This window comes from Oncorhynchus keta, chromosome 7, assembly GCF_023373465.1.
Source record: "Oncorhynchus keta strain PuntledgeMale-10-30-2019 chromosome 7, Oket_V2, whole genome shotgun sequence".
In the NCBI taxonomy this organism is placed as follows: Eukaryota; Metazoa; Chordata; class Actinopteri; order Salmoniformes; family Salmonidae; genus Oncorhynchus; species Oncorhynchus keta.
Window position 1 is genome coordinate 42,894,940 of NC_068427.1, and position 22,611 is coordinate 42,917,550.

The following is a 22,611-nucleotide window of genomic DNA, read 5'->3' on the forward strand; positions in this document are numbered from 1 at the left end:
AAAAATCCTACAATGTGATTTTCTGGATTTTTTTCCCCTCATTTTGTCTGTCATCGTTGAAGTGTACCTATGATGAAAATTACAGGCCTCTCATCTTTTTAAGTGGGAGAACTTGCACAATTGGTGGTTGACTAAATAGCTTTTTGCCCCAGTGTATGTCCCAGACCACACCACAGGGGCTATGACTCAAGAGGAATGGATTATAGGTGCATTCTGGACAGGACCCTCTCTAGAATTTAACCTGGGCGATAGGTCAGCGTGAAGTCAAATTTTGTCAAGAAAAGTGCCCACCTTGCTTGGCGCGGATTCAGCCTCCTCACTGTCCGTAAGTACTCCAGGTTCCGATGGTCAGTGAGGATGATGAATGGGTCCTTGGCGCCTTCCAGCCAGTGTCTCCACTCCTCTAATGCCAACTTCACAGCCAGGAGCTCTTGATCACCGACATCATCATTCCTCTCTGCAGGGGACAGTTTCTTAGAGTAATATGCACACTGGTACAATCTCTCTGGATTACCTTATCTTTGAGACAGAACTGCCCCCACGCCCACATCTGAAGCGTCCAACTCCACAACAAATGATATTGTGGGATCTGGGTGTTTGAGCAATGGGGTGGAGGTGAAACGTCCCTAAAGTAGGCTGTGGGTCTCGTAGGCTGCTGGACTCCACACAAACCTATGGGGACTACCCTTGAGGAGAGATGTAAGAGGAGCAGCGATGGATCTGAAGTTCCTGATGACCCCATAAAGGAGTTACAAAACCATTGTAACCCCTTTATGGTGATTGAGACTGGCCATGACCTGACTGTATCTACCTTCTTGACATCCATCTTCACTCCTTGCATGCTGATTTGGTAGCCTAGGAAGGAGACAGCCTCCTGATGACTGGCACTTCTCAGCCTTGACAGACAGGTGGTTAGCCAGGAAGCGTTCCAGGACAACTCGGACGTGAGCGATGTGATCCTCCAAGGTAGCCGAGTAGACCAGGATGCCATCGATATACACAATATACTTTACCAACCTGGAATTAAAATGTATTTTGGGGGGTTTGTTTCATTTGATTTACACAACATGCCTACCACTTTGAAGATGCAAAATATTTTTCATTGTGAAAGACAAGAAATAAGACAAAAAAACTTGAGCGTGCATTACTATTCACCCCCCAAAGTTTATTTTATTTATATTTTTTTATTTCACCTTTATTTAACCAGCTAGGCTAGTTGAGAACAAGTTCTCATTTGCAACTGCGACCTGGCCAAGATAAAGCGTAGCAATTCGACACATACAACAACACAGAGTTAAACATGGAATAAACAAAACATACAGTCAATAATACAGTAGAACAAAAGAAAACAAAAAGACTATATACAGTGAGTGCAAATGAAGTAAGTTAAGGAAATAAATAGGCCATGGTGGCGAAGTAATTACAACATAGCAATTAAACACTGGAATGGTAGATCGGCAGAAGATTAATGTGCAGGTGGGGTGCAAAGGAGCAAAATAAATAAATACCCGTATGGGGATGAGGTAGGTAGATAGATGGGCTGTTTAGAGATGGGCTATGTACAGGTGCAGTGATCTGTAAGCTACTCTGACAGCTGGTGCTTAAAGCTAGTGAGGGAGATGTGAGTCTCCAGCTTCAGAGATTTTTGTCATTTGTTCCAGTCATGGGCAGCAGAGAACTGTAAGGAAAGATGACCAAAGGAGGAATTCTCTTTGGGGGTGACTAGTGAGATATACCTGCTGGAGCGCGTGCTACGAGTGGGTGCTGCTATGGTGAGCAGTGAGCTGAGATAAGGTGGGGATTTACCTAGCAGAGAGACTTGTAGATAACCTGTAGCCAGTGGGTTTGGCGACTAGTATGAAGCGAGGGCCAACCAACGAGAGCGTACGGGTCGCAATGGTGGGTAGTGTATGGGGCTTTGGTGACAAAACAGATGGCACTGTGATAGACTGCATCCAGTTTGTTGAGTAGAGTGTTGGAGGCTATTTTATAGATGACATCACCGAAGTCGAGTATCGGTGGGATGGTCAGTTTTACGAGGGCATGTTTGGCAGCATGAGTGAAGGATGCTTTGCTGCGAAGTTGGAAGCCGATTCTAGATTTAATTTTGGATTGGAGATGCTTAATGTGAGTCTGGAAGGAGTCTTTACAGTCTAAACAGACACCCAGGTATTTGTAGTTGTCCACGTATTCTAAGTCAGAGCCGCCCAGAGTAGTGATGCTGGACGGGCGAGCAGGTGCTGGCAGTGATCGATTGAATAGCATGCATTGAGTTTTACTTGCGTTTAAGAGCAGTTGGAGGCCACGGAAGGAGAGTTGGTATTGAAGCTCGTCTGGAGGTTAGTTAACAGTGTCCAAGGAGGGGAAGTATACAGAATGGTGTCATAGAGGTGGATCAGAGAATCACCAGCAGCAAGAGCAACATCATTGATGTATACAGAAAAGAGAGGTGGCCCGAGAAATGAACCCTGTGGCACACCCATAGAGACTGTCAGAGGTCCGGACAACAGGCCCTCCGATTTGACACACTGAACTCTATCAGAGAAGTAGTCGGTAAACCAGGCGAGGCAATCATTTGAGAAACCAAGGCTGTCGAGTCTGCCAATAAGAATGTTATGATTGACAGAGTTGAAACCCTTGGCCAGGTCGATGAATACGCATGCACAGTAATTTCTCTTATCGATGGCGGTTATAATGTTGTTTAGAACCTTGAGCGTGGCTGAGGTGCATGACCAGCTCTGAAACCAGATTGCATAGCGGAGAAGGTATGGTGGGATTTGAAATGGTCAGTAATCTGTTTGTTAACTTGGCAATCAAAGAATTTAGAAAGACAGGGTAGGATAGATATAGGTCTGTAGCAGTTTGGGTCTAGAGTGTCTCCCCCTTTGAAGAGGGGGATGACCGCGGCAGCTTTCCAATCTTTGGGAATCTCAGACAATACGAAAGAGAGGTTGAACAGGTTAGTAATAGGGGTTGCAACAATTTCGGCAGATCATTTTAGAAAGATAGGGTCCAGATTTTCTAGCCCGGTTTTGCAGCTCTTTCAGAACATCAGCTATCTGGATTTGGGTAAAGGAGAAATGGTGGGGGCTTTGGCGGGTTGCTGTGGAGGGTGCCGGGCAGTTGACCGGGGTAGGGGTAGCCATGTGGAAAGCATGGCCAGCCGTAGAGAAAGGCTTATTGAATTTCTCAATTATAGTGTATTTATCGGTGGTGACAGTGTTTCCGAGCCTCAGAGCAGTGGGCAGCTGGGAGGAGGTGCTCCTATTCTCCATGGACTTTACAGTGTCCCAGATCCTTTTTCAGTTAGTACTACAGGATGCAATTTTCTGTTTGAAAAAACTTTTCTTAGCTTTTCTAACTGCCTGTGTATATTTGTTCCTAACTTCCCTGAAAAGTTGCACATCATGGTGGCTATTCGATGCTAATGCAGAATGCCACATAATGTTTTTGTGCTGGTCAAGGCCAGACAGATCTGGAGTGAACCAAGGACTATATCTATTTCTAGCTCTACATTTTTTTGAGAGGGACATGCTCATTTAAGATGGTGAGGAAGGCACTTTTAAAGAATAGCCAGGCATCATCTACTGACGGGATGAGGTCAATGTCATTCTAGGATACCCCGGCCAGTTCGATTAGAACGGCCTGCTCGCAGAAGTGTTTCAGGGAGCGTTTGACAGTGATGAGGGGTGGTCGTTTGGTCGCAGACCCATTACGGATGCAGGCAATGAGGCAGTGATCGCTGAGATCTTGATTGAAAACAGCAGAGGTGTATTTGGAGGGTGAATTAGTTAGGATGACATCTATGAGGGTGCCCGTGTTTACTGATTTGGAGTTGTACCTGGTAGGTTCATTGATAATTTGTGTGAGATTGAGGACATCAAGTTTAGTTTGTAGGATTGGCGGGGTGTTAAGCATGTCCCAGTTTAGGTCACCTAATAGCACGAGCTCAGAAGATAGATGGAGGGCAATCAATTCACGTAAGGTATCGAGGGCACAGCTGGGGGCAGAGGGAGGTCTATAGCAAGCAGCAACAGTGAGAGACATGTTTCTGGAAAGGTGCATTTTTAGAAGTTGAAGCTCAAATTGTTTGGGTACAGACTTAGATAGCCTGCAGAGTTCTGTATAACTGTCTTTGCAGTAGATTGCAACACCGCCCCCTTTGGCAGTTCTATCTTGGCGGAAAATGTTATAGTTAGCCATTGAGATTTCAGGGTTTTTGGTGGATTTCCTAAGCCAGGATTCAGACACGGCTAAGACATCTGGGTTGGCAGAGTGTGCTACAGCAGTGACTAAAACAAACTTAGAGAGTAGGCTTCGAATGTTAACATTCATGAAACAAAGGCTTTTACGTTTACAGAATTCAACAAATGACAGCACCTGAGGGGTGGGAATGGAGCTAGGCACTGCAGGACCTGGATTAACCTCCACATCACCAGAGGAACAGAGGAGAAGTAGGATAAGGGTATGGCTAAAGACTATACGAACTGGCCGTCTAGCACGTTCACAACATAGAGTAAAAGGAGCAGGTTTCTGGGCACGATAGCATAGATTCAAGACATAGTGTACAGACAAAGGTAAAGTAGGATGTGAGTACATCAGAGGTAAACCTAGGCATTGAGTAATGAAGAGAGAGATATAGTCTCTAGAGATGTTTAAACCAGGTGATGTCATCGCATATGTAGGAGGTGGAACAACATGGTTGGTTAAGGCATATTGAGCAGGGCTAGAGGTTCTACAGTGAAATAAGACAGTAATCACTCACCAGGACATTAATGGACAAGGCATATTGATATTAGAGAGAGGCATGCGTAGTCAAGTCAACATATGGGTCCAGTGAGTGGTTGGGCTGGCTGGGGACACGGCGATTCAGACCGTTAGCAGGCTAACAAGCTAACAGTTAGTAGGCCGGGGCTAAACAAGCTAGCAGCTAGGAGACCGGGGCAAGCTAGTAGTTAGCAGACCGGGTTAGCAAGCAAGCAGTTAGCAAGGGCTAGCAGTTACCAGACCATGCCGGCAAGCTAGCAGTTAGCAGACCGGGCCCGGCAAGCTAGCAGCTAGCAGACCGGGTTAGCAAGCAAGCAGATAGCAGTGGCTAGAAAGGTAGCCTTTTGGGGACGTCGCGATGGGGGTAAGTCTGTTTCTGCCTCTTCTTGCGGTGACGTCGATAGACCAGTCGTGGAATTAGTAGGGTTCCAAGTAGCTCTCGATAGCTAGCAGGCCTAGCTGGTTAGCATAATGGGCCTTCAGCGGGCGTCGCGCCTGAGGGGCCTGTAGGAGTCCTTGGGCAGATTATGTCGGTGTTTAAAGGCACAGTCAACTTAGTGTATGTAAACTTCTGACCCACTGGAATTGCGATACAGTGAATTACAAGTGAACCAATCTGCCTGTAAACAATTGTTGGAAAAATTACTTGTCATGCACAAAGTAGATGTCCTAACCGACTATAGTTTGTTAACAAGAAATTTGTGGAGTGATTGAAAAACAAGTTTTAATGACTCCAACCTAAGTGTATGTAAACTTCCGACTTCAATTGTTGTTTTATAGATGCTATTATACATATATGTATAGATAGAGGTATAGATAGTGGTATGGATGCTGGTATATATGCTGGTACATATGCTTTTAAAGATGCTGGCATAGATGCTGGTATAAATAGTGGTATAGTCGCACCACCGCTAACTAGCTAGCCATTTCACATCCGTTACACTGGTATAGATAGTGGCATTGATGCTGTAAGAAGTGCTGGAGGGTGCCTGTGTATCCTTTCCCTTTGACAAATAGACCCTCTGACAGTTGGTTTAGTACACCTGTACAGCTGCCATTCCCTGGTATAATGACAGTTGATGTAGGACCCCTGAACAGCTGCCGTTCTCTGGTATAATGACAGTTGATGTAGGACCCCTGAACAGCTGCCGTTCTCTGGTATAATGACAGTTGATGTAGGACCCCTGAACAGCTGCCGTTCTCTGGTATAATGACAGTTGTTGTAGGACCCCTGAACAGCTGCCGTTCTCTGGTATAATGACAGTTCATGTAGGACCCCTGAACAGCTGCCATTTCCTGGTATAATGACAGTTTATTTAGGACCCCTGGACCGCTGCCATTCCCTGGTATAATGACAGTTTATTTAGGACCCCTGTACAGCTGCCATTCCCTGGTATAATGACAGTTTATTTAGGACCCCTGGACCGCTGCCATTCCCTGGTATAATGACAGTTTATTTATGACCCCTGTACAGCTGCCATTCCCTGGTATAATGACAGTTTATTTAGGACCCCTGGACCGCTGCCATTCCCTGGTATAATGACAGTTTATTTAGGACCCCTGAACAGCTGCCATTTCCTGGTATAATGACAGTTCATGTAGGACCCCTGAACAGCTGCCATTTCCTGGTATAATGACAGTTTATTTAGGACCCCTGGACCGCTGCCATTCCCTGGTATAATGACAGTTTATTTAGGACCCCTGTACAGCTGCCATTCCCTGGTATAATGACAGTTCATGTAGGACCCCTGAACAGCTGCCATTCCCTGGTATAATGACAGTTTATTTAGGACCCCTGTACAGCTGCCATTCCCTGGTATAATGACAGTTTATTTAGGACCCCTGGACCGCTGCCATTCCCTGGTATAATGACAGTTTATTTAGGACCCCTGGGCCGCTGCCATTCCCTGGTATAATGACAGTTTATTTAGGACCCCTGGACCGCTGCCATTCCCTGGTATAATGACAGTTTATTTAGGACCCCTGGACCGCTGCCATTCCCTGGTATAATGACAGTTTATTTAGGACCCCTGGGCCGCTGCCATTCCCTGGTATAATGACAGTTTATTTAGGACCCCTGGGCCGCTGCCATTCCCTGGTATAATGACAGTTTATTTAGGACCCCTGGGCCGCTGCCATTCCCTGGTATAATGACAGTTTATTTAGGACCCCTGGACCGCTGCCATTCCCTGGTATAATGACAGTTTATTTAGGACCGCTGCCATTCCCTGGTATAATGACAGTTTATTTAGGACCCCTGGACCGCTGCCATTCCCTGGTATAATGACAGTTGATGTAGGACCCCTGGACCGCTGCCATTCCCTGGTATAATGACAGTTTATTTAGGACCCCTGGACCGCTGCCATTCCCTGGTATAATGACAGTTTATTTAGGACCCCTGGACCGCTGCCATTCCCTGGTATAATGACAGTTTATTTAGGACCCCTGGACCGCTGCCATTCCCTGGTATAATGACAGTTTATTTAGGACCCCTGGACCGCTGCCATTCTCTGGTATAATGACAGTTTATTTAGGACCCCTGGACCGCTGCCATTCTCTGGTATAATGACAGTTTATTTAGGACCCCTGGACCGCTGTCATTCTCTGGTATAATGACAGTTTATTTAGGACCCCTGGACCGCTGCCATTCTCTGGTATAATGACAGTTTATTTAGGACCCCTGAACAGCTGATGTTCTCCGGTATAATGGCAGTTGATTTAGGACACCTAGACAGCTGACGTTCTCTGGTACAATAATTTGATTTAGGATACCTGGACATCTGCCGTTCTCTGGTATAATGACAGTTGATTTAGGACACCTGGACAGCTGCAGTTTTGTTGTTGGTGTAGTTACTGAGTTGTCATCATACTGATATTTAGACAGGCTGAAAGATCCACAACTACAGTAAGACAACCCGAAAAACAAATTTCCTTTGGTTGCAAAGCCGCATTGTCGGTAGACCTACCTGCTTGTCTCACAATGCATCTCCTGTTCGGTCTTTAAAGTCAAAAATAGCTCTCAGAGCAACAAAGCTTTGCTCCTGGAGAACACATACTGTGAGCAGACAGGGAGTATGTTTCATGTGGCCTCTAGGCGTATAATTAGGGGTGAAGCAGCTGTGCTCTGATAGAGAGATGGGGAACACCTGTGTGTGGGTGACACTGCCTTTTACTTTAGTGACCAGCAGAGTGTGCTGATTCGCCCACCCTCCCTCTGGCCCAGACCAATGAAGAAGTGGTGTTGCTGACCAGCTTTGGATCAGTCTGGACCAATCAAAACAAGCCTACTGATTAAAAGCGTGAACAAAGTCTTATTTGAGATTAAAGCCTTATCATGACTCTCATCAAAGATCCAGCAATGAATTCTTCTCTTAGAATTTGAAATTAGAAAGTTGTGCCAAACATCAGGAGAACTACTGTACTTGTGGGCAACGATATGTGTGATGGCTTTGATATTCACACAATACAAATCAAATGTGATTATCTTCTCATTTATTCTGGCAGGTCCCAGTAACCTGCGCTGCACAAATATTTAAGAGAGAGTTTCAAGCACATATAATAAGGGTCTCACCGTGTACAGTATGGGGACATGTGAAATTTAAAAGGGACACATTTAAATGGCATTACACAAGTCTAGATTAGGGTGCCTGTTTTAATTGCAGCTGTGCTTTGAGAAGCAGTGCCAGATAATAGGAGCTGACAGACATATGCCATGGGTCCTGTGATCACCATTAAATTACAAATGCTGTCTCTGCTCCCCTCCCCTCTGCTGTCCCTCCCATTCATTTACACTGTGATTGACTGCTTTATGTCAGGAACAGCTCCATGAGTTATGTTTGGATGAGTGGTCGCTCGTCACAGAAAATCATTTAAAGTAATTATCTCATCATTTGTGTGTGTTCGTGTGTGTTTAACCCCTAAAACTGAATCTTGAAATTGGAGGAGAAGGGGAGACTTTGTGGTTTCATACAACGTATCTGATAAAACCAAACTCAGTGCTCATATTCAAAGGCTTCTTTTTAATTTACAAATGTGTCTGAGACAGGCTCCATTTGCATAGAATTAAAAAAAAAAAAGATACTCACAGGCGGCTGCAGTTTGGAGTTGGTATTTAGGATGATGCTCATTCAAAGACTTGAATAAAAACAATGCATCACACAGGCACACGTATGCACAAACAACTCAACATAGCATCACTTATTGTGTGCGTACTTCTTTCAGGATAACTGTGCAGTAAAAGGCAATGGACAAATCAGAGCACAAAATACAGTCCTTTACTATTATGGATTTACTAATGCAAAATTCACCAAATACAGTTTAGTTACTGGCTTCAAACTGACAGAAATAATAGTGATATAGTTAAGCAATAAGGCTCGAGGGGGTGTGGTCTATGGCCAATATACCAAGGCTAAGGGCTGTTCTTATGCAACGCGGAGTGCCTGGAAACTGGCCCTATACCACAGACACTAGAGGTACCTTATTGCTATTATCAACTGGTTACTAATATAATTAGAGCAGTAAAAATACATGTTTTGTCATACCCGTGGTATACAGTCTGATATGCCACGGCTGTCAGCCAATCAGCATTCATGGCTCAAACCACCCAGTTTATAATAAAATATAAATTATATCCCCTTTTTAAATGACTAACACTTTAACATAAGGTGTACATCCTCCCTATTAGTAATATATTACAGTAATACTAGCAACTCGCTCCAAGCTTTAGGCACAGTAAGTCCTCTTGTCTGTTTCATCCATAGCTGTAGATGAAATGTCCCTATCACTTCTTCTGCAGGCCGAAGATCTCTGGGCTCTCAATGAGGATGAACTCCACTATCTGGTTCTGATAGACCATGTTGACCGCCATGTTCCCACAGTCCAGCTCAGGCCACATGAGTGTCGGGCCAAACACAATGCTGATGCCTTGGGTCGACATGAGGTTCTTCTGGGAGCACGTCAGAATCCTGCAGAGAGAGAAGAGTTCAATTATCTGGGAAAATAAGAGTTTGAAACAATGGGATAAATTCATAAAAAGTCATGAAACGAGGTTGGTTTTTCAAGTCAACATCAATGATCATCACAAAACGAGATCTCATTTCCACTGGATGATGGTGGATCATTTCTACGTACGTTCACCAGACTTGTCAGCAATGCACATTTTTACCCTTGAATGGCCCCTGTTGAAGGCATCTCCTATTTCACTATTGGCAACACTGTATATAATTTGTGCACCCAGCTTTGTGTATTCAAAGGTCCAGGTTCAACCACAACTAAAACGCTCACTTCATACCACACGTTCAGCACCGGCAGTGAACTGAAGAACATCCATTGACTCTATGTATCTGAATAGGGAAAGTTACTAAATCAATCAGGATGAAGTTTCAGTGTAGAGATGTCTGGAGAATCCTGGGTATCAGGAAATCAAGAAGCAGGAGCCTCCAGAGTGGCACAGTGGTCTAAGGCAATGCATCTTAGTGCTAGCTGTACCAGAGATCCTGTTTCGATCCAGGCTCTGTCGCAGCTGGCCGCGACCTGGAGACCCATGGGGCGGCGCACAATTGGCCCAGCGTCGCCCAGATTGGCCGGCAGGGATGTTCTTGTCCCATTGCACTCTAGCAACTCCTGTGATGGGCCAGGTACAATGCACGCTGACACGGTAGTGAGGTGTACAGTGTTTCCTCCGACACATTGGTGCGGCTGGCGTCCGGGTTAAGCGGACATTGTGTCAAGAAGCAGTGCTGCTCAGCTGGGTTGTGTTTCGGAGGAAGCACGGCTCTCGAACTTCGCCTCTCCCGAGTCCGTACGGGAGTTGCAGCGATGAGACAAGACTGTAACTACCAATTGGATGCCACGGAATTGGGGAGAAAAAGGGCAACAAAAAAATATTGAAAGGAAATCAAGAAGCACATGCAAGTATTGTACATGATATATCTCTACTTGCACATCATCACCATCTGCTCATTTATCACTCCAGTGTTAATATGCTAAATTGTAATTATTCGCTCCCATGGCCTATTTATTGCCTACCTCCTCATGCCTTTTGCACACACTGTATATAGACTTTCTTTTCTCTAATGTGTCATTGACTTGTTTGTGTTATTAGCTTGTTTATTATTTACTCCATGTGTAACTGTGTTGTTGTCTGTGTCACACTGCTTTGCTTTATCTTGGCCAGGTTGCAGTTGCAAATGAGCACTTGTTCTCAACTAGCCTACCTGGTTAAATAAAGGTGAAATAAAATAAATATACATCCTGTAGGTTTCTATGCCACAATGAGGAAATTGGTTCCTCAGTGACTCCCTTTTGTTTTACTTTACAGATCGCCTTCTTCCTTTGCCATAATCCATCAGAAATATATTCCATTATCTTGATATGAGCAGTACGCTATGCAGGGTGCATATAAGGACTACATTTTGGGGGTAAGCACAGAATACATGATAGTATTTTTGAGAAGCATTATCCCTGAGCTGAGGCTTGGCTGTGGGACTGAGACACCAAGTAGGCCCAGGCAGGGGGACTCACTCCGCTCCTCTCTCTACTCCCTCCGTGGAGGAGGCTGCCACCCACAGGCCTCTGGGCCCATTATGGAGTGAGGCCTGGAATGGGATGGAAGGCCTGTGGCATGGGGCGCATCTCCAAGCTGTCTGTGGGCTCTTGACGAAGCGTTCTGAGGTGGGATGGGGTCCCTCCATGCTCAAAACGAATCCACACACGGCCTCTCAGCAGATAATTGCATCCAAAAGGTATTGTCAAAGTGCCAGGCTTAGGCTGGTCTCAGCTCTCAGCACTCTGCTGCACTACGACGTCTGACGCTGGTCTTTAGCCCTAAATATGTTATCTATGGCTGAAATATATATATTTTTAACGAGTATTAAATAATAAAAAACAGCCTGTACATTTTCCAACGTCACAGCGGCATACACATTTAGTGAACAGGTATTATAAAAAACATAGCATTTTTTTCCCCTTTTTTCAGTATGTGAAGTGAGTATTCTTTGTGACAACTACTTTAATAGTTAATAGTTCAGTCAACATAACTTGTAACTGTTGTAAAGGCAGATATACAGGTATGCAAGAGAGCAATCAAGATAGGCATTTCAGAAGGACTGATATTCACACTAGAGATAGTCTGTCTAAACAGCTGATTTCGGTGTACAGTCTACAGTATGTCAATAAACAGCTTCTCTGAAAAGGTCAGGATCAGGCTGTACCTCACCAATGGAAAAAATGCCTCTAAATCGTTAATCGTATGTGATGGTCAACATCTTGCTCTGCCATATGTCATTATAATATCGACCCTGCGTGGGCACATGCCATGCATACTTCTCAACCTCATTACGGACAGAAAGGCCTGAAGATGATCCAACCTGATATCATGAATATTTATCCTCATCTCACTTTGAGTAAACAAATATATACTTGTCCATAAAATATGCTATCATGATACTGTGTCAGAGCGAATGCGTAGTGGTGTAGCCGTGTGCTGTGGTAGTTTATGTATGAAAGTAAGGCCATAGTAGTAACAATAGTGGTCGTAGTAGTACTGAACAGTGTCTACCAGTGCCATAATGCTATAAGTTACAAAATGCTGACGTTTTGGACTATTGTGGGAAAAGTGCCATAATTGATTCCAGACGCGAACTCTTATGGTCACAGGTGGGAACGTAATTGCAGGAAGTAAAATTCCCTGGCACCTATTTATCAATGCTACCAAAGCATAACTACAGTACAGATTCACTCTCACCACATGCATGGGCCATCAGAATTCTGTGTGAAGATCTATTTAAGGGGATGAGTTTACTGAATGCAAATAATTGAGCATGTGGATGACAATATGATGAGTGAGTGCTTTTTAATTGACCTTGTAAATACAGTTTTAATTGACCTGGCAAATACAGTATCTATTCATGCAGTTGATATGCTGTGTGTATGTCTGTGTCTTGTGTGTCCATGTGACTAAGTGCTTTGGGGTGTGTCTCAACCCGATTACAATGTGTACACACTATCATTTCCCATTTATGTCTGCAATTAAACTCAGCCCTGTGCCTGTACATCACTGTTCTCTGCCTGTCAGACCATCCACGTTTTAATATTAGAACACTGCGATGATCTAAGGATCTGGATTTTCATAGCCAATGGTTCACTAATGATCTCAAATAAGGCGAATCAATTATTAGAGTAATTCCACTGTATATTCACAGGAGGAAAAGATCACCTAGCGAAGCTCTGGTCATTCTGCCACTGCACAGTGGAATCTGCTATAAGTTAGTGTTGAAATGCTTACTCTAGCAAACTATACTCTTACTCTCCTCCTCCTCCTCTGACCATGCTGATTACTATACCTACTACCTCTACTACTATTACTACCACACCTACCAACACCACCACCGCCACTACAACTACTACTACTACTACCACTACAACTACTACTATAACTACTAATACTACGACTACCACCACCACAACTACTACTACCACCACAACTACTGCTACTACTACTACCACCACCACTACTGCTACTACTACTACCACCACCACCACCACTACTACTACTACTACCACCACAACTACTGCTACTACTACCACTACATCTACTACTATAACTACCAATACTACGACTACCACCACCACAACTACTACTACTACTACCACCACAACTACTGCTACTTCTACTACCACCACCACTACTGCTACTACTACTACCACCACCACCACTACTACTACTACCACCACCACCACAACTACCACTACTACGACCACCATCACTACTACTACCTCCTCTACTACCACCACTACTACTACCTCCTCTACTGCTGCCACCACCACCACCACCACCACTACCTCCACCACCACTACTACTACTACTACCACCACTGTTACTACTTCCACCATTACAACCACTTCTACTACTACAAACACTACCACTACCACCACCATTACAACCACTTCTACTACTACAAACACTACCACTACCACCACTACTACTGCTACTAAGACTACCACCATCACCACTACTTCTACTACCACCATCATTACGACTACTACCACCACCACTACTACTACTACCACCAATACATGTACAGTACTACTACTACTACTACCACTACTACCATTACTACCACTACTACTACCACAGCCACCACTGCTAGTACTACTACTACTACCACCAATACATGTACAGTACTACTACTACTACTACCACCACCACTACTTCTACTTTTACTACCACCACTACTTCTACTACTACTACCACCAATACATGTACAGTACTACTACTACTACTACCACTACTACCACTACTACTACCACAGCCACCACTGCTAGTACTACTACTACTACCACCAATACATGTACAGTACTACTACTACTACTACCACCACCACTACTTCTACTTTTACTACCACCACTAATTCTACTACTACTACCACCAATACATGTACACTACTACTACTACTACTACTACTACTACCACTACTACCATTACTACCACTACTACTACCACAGCCACCACTGCTAGTACTACTACTACTACCACCACTATTTCTACACCTACTACTACCACCAGTACATGTACAGTACTACTACTACTACCACTACTACCACTGCTATTACTACTACTACTACTACCACTACTACCACTACTACTACGACTACCACCACTACCACTATTACCACCACCACTACTTGTACTACTACTTGTACTACTACTACTTGTACTACTACTACTACCATTACTATTACTACCACTACTACTACTACCACTACTACTATTACTACTTCTCCTACCACCACTACTACCACAAACCACCACTACTACTACCACTACTACCACAAACCACCACTACTACTACCACTACTACCACAAACCACCACTACTACTACTACCACAAACTACTACTACTACTACTACTACTACCACTACTACCACTACTACTATGACTACCACCACTACCACTATTACCACCACCACTACTACTACTTGTACTACTACTTGTACTACTACTACCACCACTACTATTACTACCACCACCACTACTACTACTACCACCACTATTATTACTAACACCACCACTACTACTACTACTACTGCCTCTACCACCAACACTGCTACTACTACCTCCACCACTACTACTACTACCACCACCACTACTACTACTACTACCACTACTACTACTACCACCACTACTACTACCACCACTACTTGTACAACTACTACTACTACTACTACCACTACTATTACGTCCACCACCACTACTACCACCACTACTATTACTACCACCACCACCAGTACTTGTACTACTACTACTACCACTACTACTACCACCCCCACTACTACCAACACCACCACCACCACCAGCACCACTACTACTAATACTACTACCACCACCACCACTACCTCCACCACCACTACTACTACTACTACCACCACCACTACTACTACTACTACCACTACTACTACCACCCCCACTACTACCAACACCAGCACCACCACCACCACTACCACTACTACGACTACCACCACCACTACTACTACTACTACCACCACCACCTCTTACCACCACTTTCACTGCTACTACTACTACCACTACTACCACAAACCACCACTACTACTACTACCACAAACCACTACTACTACTACTACTACCACAAACCACCACTACTACTACTACTACCACTACTTCCACCACCACCACTACTACTACTACTACCACAAACCACCACTACTACTACTACTACCACAAACCACCACTACTACTACTACTACCACTACTTCCACCACCACCACTACTACTACTACTACCACAAACTACCACCACTTCTACTACTACCACTACTTCTCCTACCACCACTACTACCACAAACCACCACTACTACTACTACCACAAACCACTACTACTACTACTACTACTACCACAAACCACCACTACTACTACTACTACCACTACTTCCACCACCACCACTACTACTACTACTACCACAAACCACCACTACTACTACTACTACCACAAACCACCACTACTACTACTACTACCACTACTTCCACCACCACCACTACTACTACTACTACCACAAACTACCACCACTTCTACTACTACCACTACTTCTCCTACCACCACTACTACCACAAACCACCACTACTACTACCACTACTACCACAAACCACCACTACTACTACTACCACAAACCACTATTATTACTACTACTACTACTACTACTACCACAAACCATCACTACTACTACTACTACTACCACAAACCACCACTACTACTACTACTACCACTATTTCCACCACCACCACTACTACTACTACGACTACCACCACCACTTCTACTTCTACTACTACCTCTAATACTACTAGTCCTGCAGAAAACAAAATCAGACTTTAAATACTGCACACCCAAAAATCACAAAGACATGTCAGTAACACTTCAACTGGCACAATGATTTCAAAATCCCATGGGGGTATGCACAGCTATCAGCAGTGAGTGTCCAGCCTACCGTACCCTGAGAGGTGACCAGAGGGCACTCATGATTTGATCTGACGAATGGTTGATATCTCCTACATGAGCTGACGTGCATGGCCCAAGATGCCAATGGTAATTAATTAGCATCACATTTCGCCAAGCGGGGCATGACAGAAAATGGGAGCTGGACCATGATGGCGTCCCTCCTACCCTCATTCCTCCTCCTAATTGGGTCAGGATCATTGACTTCTTCAGGATCATGAGACAGATAATAAATTGAGGTGAGGAGGAGATGAGAGGAGACTGGGCCTGGGAGCCGGAGGAGGTGGGGTGCGGAGGCGAGGTGACGGGGGGGTGGTCAATGGCTCGGAGGTTGAAACTGTAAGTGTCAGTCTCGTAAAGTGAACAGACAGTGCCCCATCTGATCTGAACTAAAAATACCCCATATGGGACCAAACATTTGTTCACGTGTTGAAAAGTTTCCAGTGAGCATCTTCTCAGTGCACTGTGGTTACAAAACACTGCGTGGGAACATGGCAGTTGAATCATAAGAGCTGTCCTAGACAGACCTATGCCATCCATTCCGCTCCAGTAGCACCCGTTGATTTTGTTACTCTCCTAGTCTCAGCTGTGGCTTCCTACTACCCCTAGAGACGTTACATCCAAAGGTTTGTTTTCCACTCAGCAGTAAGGTCTGCAAGAATTGAAAGACAGAAAACAGACCCATGGATTTTTTTAAAGCCCTTGTGATAAATGGTACCATGAACAGCAGTGATTAAAAAAACTACAGAAATAGGAGAATAAATAGAATGACTAAGTGAAGGTACCCTTTCAGAGAATCTGCTTTCCTTGACCACATCATCACAATGCAAGTACACGGCTCCATATTGAAGCCAGCCCCCATGGATTGCAGAGAAAGAGGATCACTGGTTCCACACAAGCAGAGAATGAAGCCACAACAAAGCAGTGAGAAATGTTCATAGACTTTTGCATTTACTGAAGGCACGGTCAACCCAGCCAGGACCGAAATAAAACTGCTCAGTGAAGTCTTGGATGATAAACCACTCTTAATTTTGGAACAAACGTCGTTTAATGTGGGAGGCAGGGACAGACACATTAACACATTCTCTCTACAGGGCCTTTTTGTAATCTCATTTGATATCTTTGATGAGGCAACATGCTGATAAGTGTTTTTCAGATTTAACTCTGTACTCACATTCTTTTCTTCTAATTGTCTTCAGACGATTTTCTCAGTGTCTCCTCTCTTTCTCTCTGGCAATCTCAGAGAAATATATTATACTCTACCTGGTCCTCTATGTCTCCTGCAGATCCTTTATGTAGTTTTGCATAATATAATATGTTGAATAATAGTCCATTGACAGATTTTATGAGAATAAGTGAAGTAAAGTTAATGATGCATTGTTTTGCCCAAATGGTTTCACTGCAAGGGAATTGTGGGGACAGAGTAAATCCCAGGCAGTGCCTCCAAGTCTGTCTCCGCCACAAAATAACTTCCCCCTGTCCTGTCACCTTGAAAATTATTAAGCCAGAAGATGTCATGTGACAGAATGGCAGGAGAAGGGGTCCCTAGGGACCAGATCCAGGACTTTGGCTGCTATATCCCTACCTACTGATGTGGTTTAAATCTTATTCACCTCTTTCTCTCTCTCCCTCTCGCTCTGTACTGCTTTCACTCCCAGTCCCACTCTCTGTTGCTAGGTACGTGTGCCCAATCTAAATTACACAGCAGACCACAGTTAATTAGGATCATGTGTGATTTATTTATTTCCTTATTATTTGCCTTTTTTCTGCAAACGTAAACCCTTTATTTAGGTGTGTCATTGCTGTAAGAGAGAGAGAAAGAGAGATAACGAAAGAGAGAAAGAGAGACAGAGACAGAGATTCTTCGGGGGTATCTCTGCAGGCGATTCTGCATGGGGATTTGAGTGAGGGACTAATTGAGGGACCTGGCATTCGGAAGCAAACAGACAAAACACACACACACACGCACGCACGCACGCACGCACGCACGCACGCACGCACGCACGCACGCACGCACGCACGCACGCACGCACGCACGCACGCACGCACGCACGCACGCACGCACGCACGCACACACACACACACACACACACACACACACACACACACACACACACACACACACACACACACACACACACACACACACACACACACACACACACACACACACACACACACACACACACACATCCTCTGCTGCAGCCAAGGGGTATGTTCCAGTGAGGGAGGGGCTCATCAATCTAAAATGATTCATTTGGCCTCCTGTGTGGGGTGGTAAATATGGGTAAGATGGGATGGAATACCTCTCCTGGGACATGGGTTTAGCCATATGGCCCCTTTAGCCTGGCCAGGACTGTCAGAGTGGACCGAGGCCAGGCAGGCAGCACTGAGGTCATTTCCCCCTTCCCTGTACACATGGGGCCAGGATGCTTCAGTCGGGTGGGGGAAGGGGGATAGGAGGGTCATATAAACTTTCTACCGAGCTTGATGTTTTAGTCTGACCCTCTGTTGTCAATCAGATTTTTTGAAACACTAACAGATAAGATACTTTATGAGTTCTATCAGTAGTTATTGTAGTACCATTCGCCTGCTTTATTCTACAAATCAAACCCCCCAATGTTATTGGTTACATACACATATTTAGCAGATGTTATTGTGGGTGTGGTGAAATGCTTGTGTACCTAACAGTGCAGTGCAATGCGTCCGAATTCTGGACATTAAAAAAACAACATGAAGTGCTCCAATGACATGAAAGGCTGTGAACTTACGTCTGCAGGTGTCTGAAGAGTACTCTCATGGTGTCCTGGTTGGGTTTAGGGAGCTGAAGTACTAGCTTCTTCATCAGCTGTACCTTCTGTTTGCATTCCTTCGTCTCTGTTCAGAAGGAAGATTTGGGGGAATATCACTACAAAGATTGATAATCCTAATGTGGGATGTTTGTCTGATTATACACATTCAATTCAAGAGTTAGTGAGACTTTACATCGTGTGTTAATGGATGATCACTACTGTTATTACTGGAAGCCATTAGAGCTTTAGTGTTACTGAAACACAACACTTAATGGCTGACCAATTAGCTGTCTGGCAGGAATGTCCGAGTCTCCAACCCTCCAATGGGATGTCAGATGGGCCCTTACCCATAATGCAAAAGCCTTAGAGAGACGGTAAACTGTTCGGCGACATTGTATCTGATTTATGACCTCTATAAATTGGTAGAATCCATCGTGTTATGATGGCTGATGGGTAACACTCCTCTCCTGATAGTGTATGCCTGCAGGACACTGTGCTTTAATAGGTTAAAAGAATACACCGAATGAACTCTCTCAAACACTGTGCATGTGTTTCAATGAGAATGGTGAGACTTTATTTGATTGCAATCAAACAAAAATAGAAACCTAATACATTGGTCAGATGAGTTAGATAATCCCAGAGAGAAAATCCTTGATGATTTAGTACTCATAGGGGGGCAGACCAGGCGGGGACGTCAATACAACCAACCCAGAGATCAAGCTCATTTTCCACCCCAAACTAATTTAGCGTGTTAATGTGAACAGATGTTTGCTTGCTGTAATGCTATTCCATTTAGGAACAGTTGGGGAAACACATGGGAATGTGTGTGTTTCTGTAGTTAGCTAAAGAGGGAGAGAGTGAAAGAAAATAACTGAAAAACAAGAAAACCCTGAAAACTGCAACAGTTAGTAACAGATCTACAGTCAGTAACACATCTACAGTCAGAAACAGATCTACAGTCAGTAACAGTCAGTAACACATCTACAGGCAGTAACACATCTACAGTCAGTAACAGATCTACAGTCAGTAACCGTCAGTAACACATCTACAGTCAGTAACAGATCTACAGTCAGTAACCGTCAGTAACACATTTACAGTCAGTAACACATCTACAGTCAGTAACAGATCTACAGTCAGTAACACATCTACAGTCAGTAACACATCTACAGTCAGTAACCGTCAGAAACACATCTACAGGCAGTAACACATCTACAGTCAGTAACACATCTACAGTCAGTAACCGTCAGTAACACATCTACAGTCAGTAACACATCTACAGTCAGTAACAGTCAGTAACACATCTACAGTCAGTAACACATCTACAGTCAGTAACAGATCTACAGTCAGTAACAGATCTACAGTCAGTAACCGTCAGTAACACATCTACAGTCAGTAACACATCTACAGTCAGTAACAGATCTACAGTCAGTAACACATCTACAGTCAGTAACAGATCTACAGTCAGTAACAGATCTACAGTCAGTAACCGTCAGTAACACATCTACAGTCAGTAACACATCTACAGTCAGTAACAGATCTACAGTCAGTAACAGTCAGTAACACATCTACAGTCAGTAACACATCTACAGTCAGTAACAGATCTACAGTCAGTAACAGTCAGTAACAGTCAGTAACACATCTACAGTCAGTAACAGTCAGTAACACATCTACAGTCAGTAACACATCTACAGTCAGTAACCGTCAGTAACACATCTACAGGCAGTAACACATCTACAGTCAGTAACACATCTACAGTCAGTAACAGTCAGTAACACATCTACAGTCAGTAACACATCTACAGTCAGTAACACATCTACAGTCAGTAACCGTCAGTAACACATCTACAGGCAGTAACACATCTACAGTCAGTAACACATCTACAGTCAGTAACCGTCAGTAACACATCTACAGTCAGTAACACATCTACAGTCAGTAACAGTCAGTAACACATCTACAGGCAGTAACACATCTACAGTCGGTAACAGTCAGTAGCAGTCAGTAACACATCCACAGTCAGTAACAGTCAGTAACACATCTACAGTCAGTAACACATCTACAGTCAGTAACAGATCTACAGTCAGTAACAGATCTACAGTCAGTAACCGTCAGTAACACATCTACAGTCAGTAACACATCTACAGTCAGTAACAGTCAGTATATACAGTCAGTAACAGTCAGTAACACATCCACAGTCAGTAACACATCTACAGTCAGTAACATATATACAGTCAGTAACACATCTACAGTCAGTAACACATCTACAGTCAGTAACACATCTAAAGTCAGTAACAGTCAGTAACACATCTACAGTCAGTAACACATCTACAGTCAGTAACACATCTACAGTCAGTAACACATCTACAGTCAGTAACAGTCAGTAACAGTCAGTAACACATCTACAGTCAGTAACACATCTACAGTCAGTAACAGTCAGTAACCGTCAGTAACACATCTACAGTCAGTAACAGTCAGTAACACATCTACAGTCAGTAACAGTCAGTAACACATCTACAGTCAGTAACAGTCAGTAACACATCTACAGTCAGTAACAGTCAGTAACACATCTACAGTCAGTAACAGTCAGTAACACATCTACAGTCAGTAACAGTCAGTAACCGTCAGTAACACATCTACAGTCAGTAACTAATCTACAGTCAGTAACAGATCTACAGTCAGTGACCGTCAGTAACACATCTACAGTCAGTAACAGTCAGTAACTCATCTATAGTCAGTAACAGTCAGTAACAGATCTACAGTCAGTAACAGTCAGTAACACATCTACAGTCAGTAACAGTCAGTAACACATCTATAGTCAGTAACAGTCAGTAACAGATCTACAGTCAGTAACCGTCAGTAACACATCTACAGTCAGTAACACATCTACAGTCAGTAACAGTCAGTAACACATCTACAGTCAGTAACACATCTACAGTCAGTAACAGTCAGTAACACATCTACAGTCAGTAACACATCTACAGTCAGTAACAGTCAGTAACACATCTACAGTCAGTAACACATCTACAGTCAGTAACAGTCAGTAACACATCTACAGTCAGTAACACATCTACAGTCAGTAACAGTCAGTAACACATCTACAGTCAGTAACAGTCAGTAACACATCTACAGTCAGTAACAGTCAGTAACACATCCACAGTCAGTAACAGTCAGTAACACATCTACAGTCAGTAACACATCTACAGTCAGTAACAGTCAGTAACACATCTACAGTCAGTAACACATCTAAAGTCAGTAACAGTCAGTAACACATCTACAGTCAGTAACACATCTAAAGTCAGTAACAGTCAGTAACACATCTACAGTCAGTAACACATCTACAGTCAGTAACAGTCAGTAACACATCTACAGTCAGTAACACATCTACAGTCAGTAACACATCTACAGTCAGTAACAGTCAGTAACACATCTACAGTCAGTAACAGTCAGTAACACATCTACAGTCAGTAACAGTCGATCCATCTGTTGGCACTTGTTACCTGGTAGAGACGACAATAACCTCTTATTTCCTCTACCCTCTCTGTGCTCAA

The 22,611-nt window shown here is 43.9% G+C and overlaps 1 protein-coding gene across 1 annotated transcript in view; it reads right to left on the reverse strand.

Annotated features, from left to right (window-relative positions):
* Positions 1 to 8,766: 8,766 nt before the first annotated feature.
* LOC118386436 (rho GTPase-activating protein 15-like) overlaps positions 8,767 to 22,611 on the reverse strand; it is a 110,186-nt gene continuing 96,341 nt past the window's right edge. Inside the window, exons 12-13 of the mRNA XM_052522944.1 lie at positions 19,046 to 19,151; positions 8,767 to 9,731 (exon numbers count right to left, since the gene is read on the reverse strand). Of these exons, the coding sequence (XP_052378904.1) occupies positions 9,548 to 9,731; positions 19,046 to 19,151 (290 nt within the window). The 3' untranslated portion in view covers positions 8,767 to 9,547. The remainder of the gene's footprint in view (positions 9,732 to 19,045; positions 19,152 to 22,611) is intronic.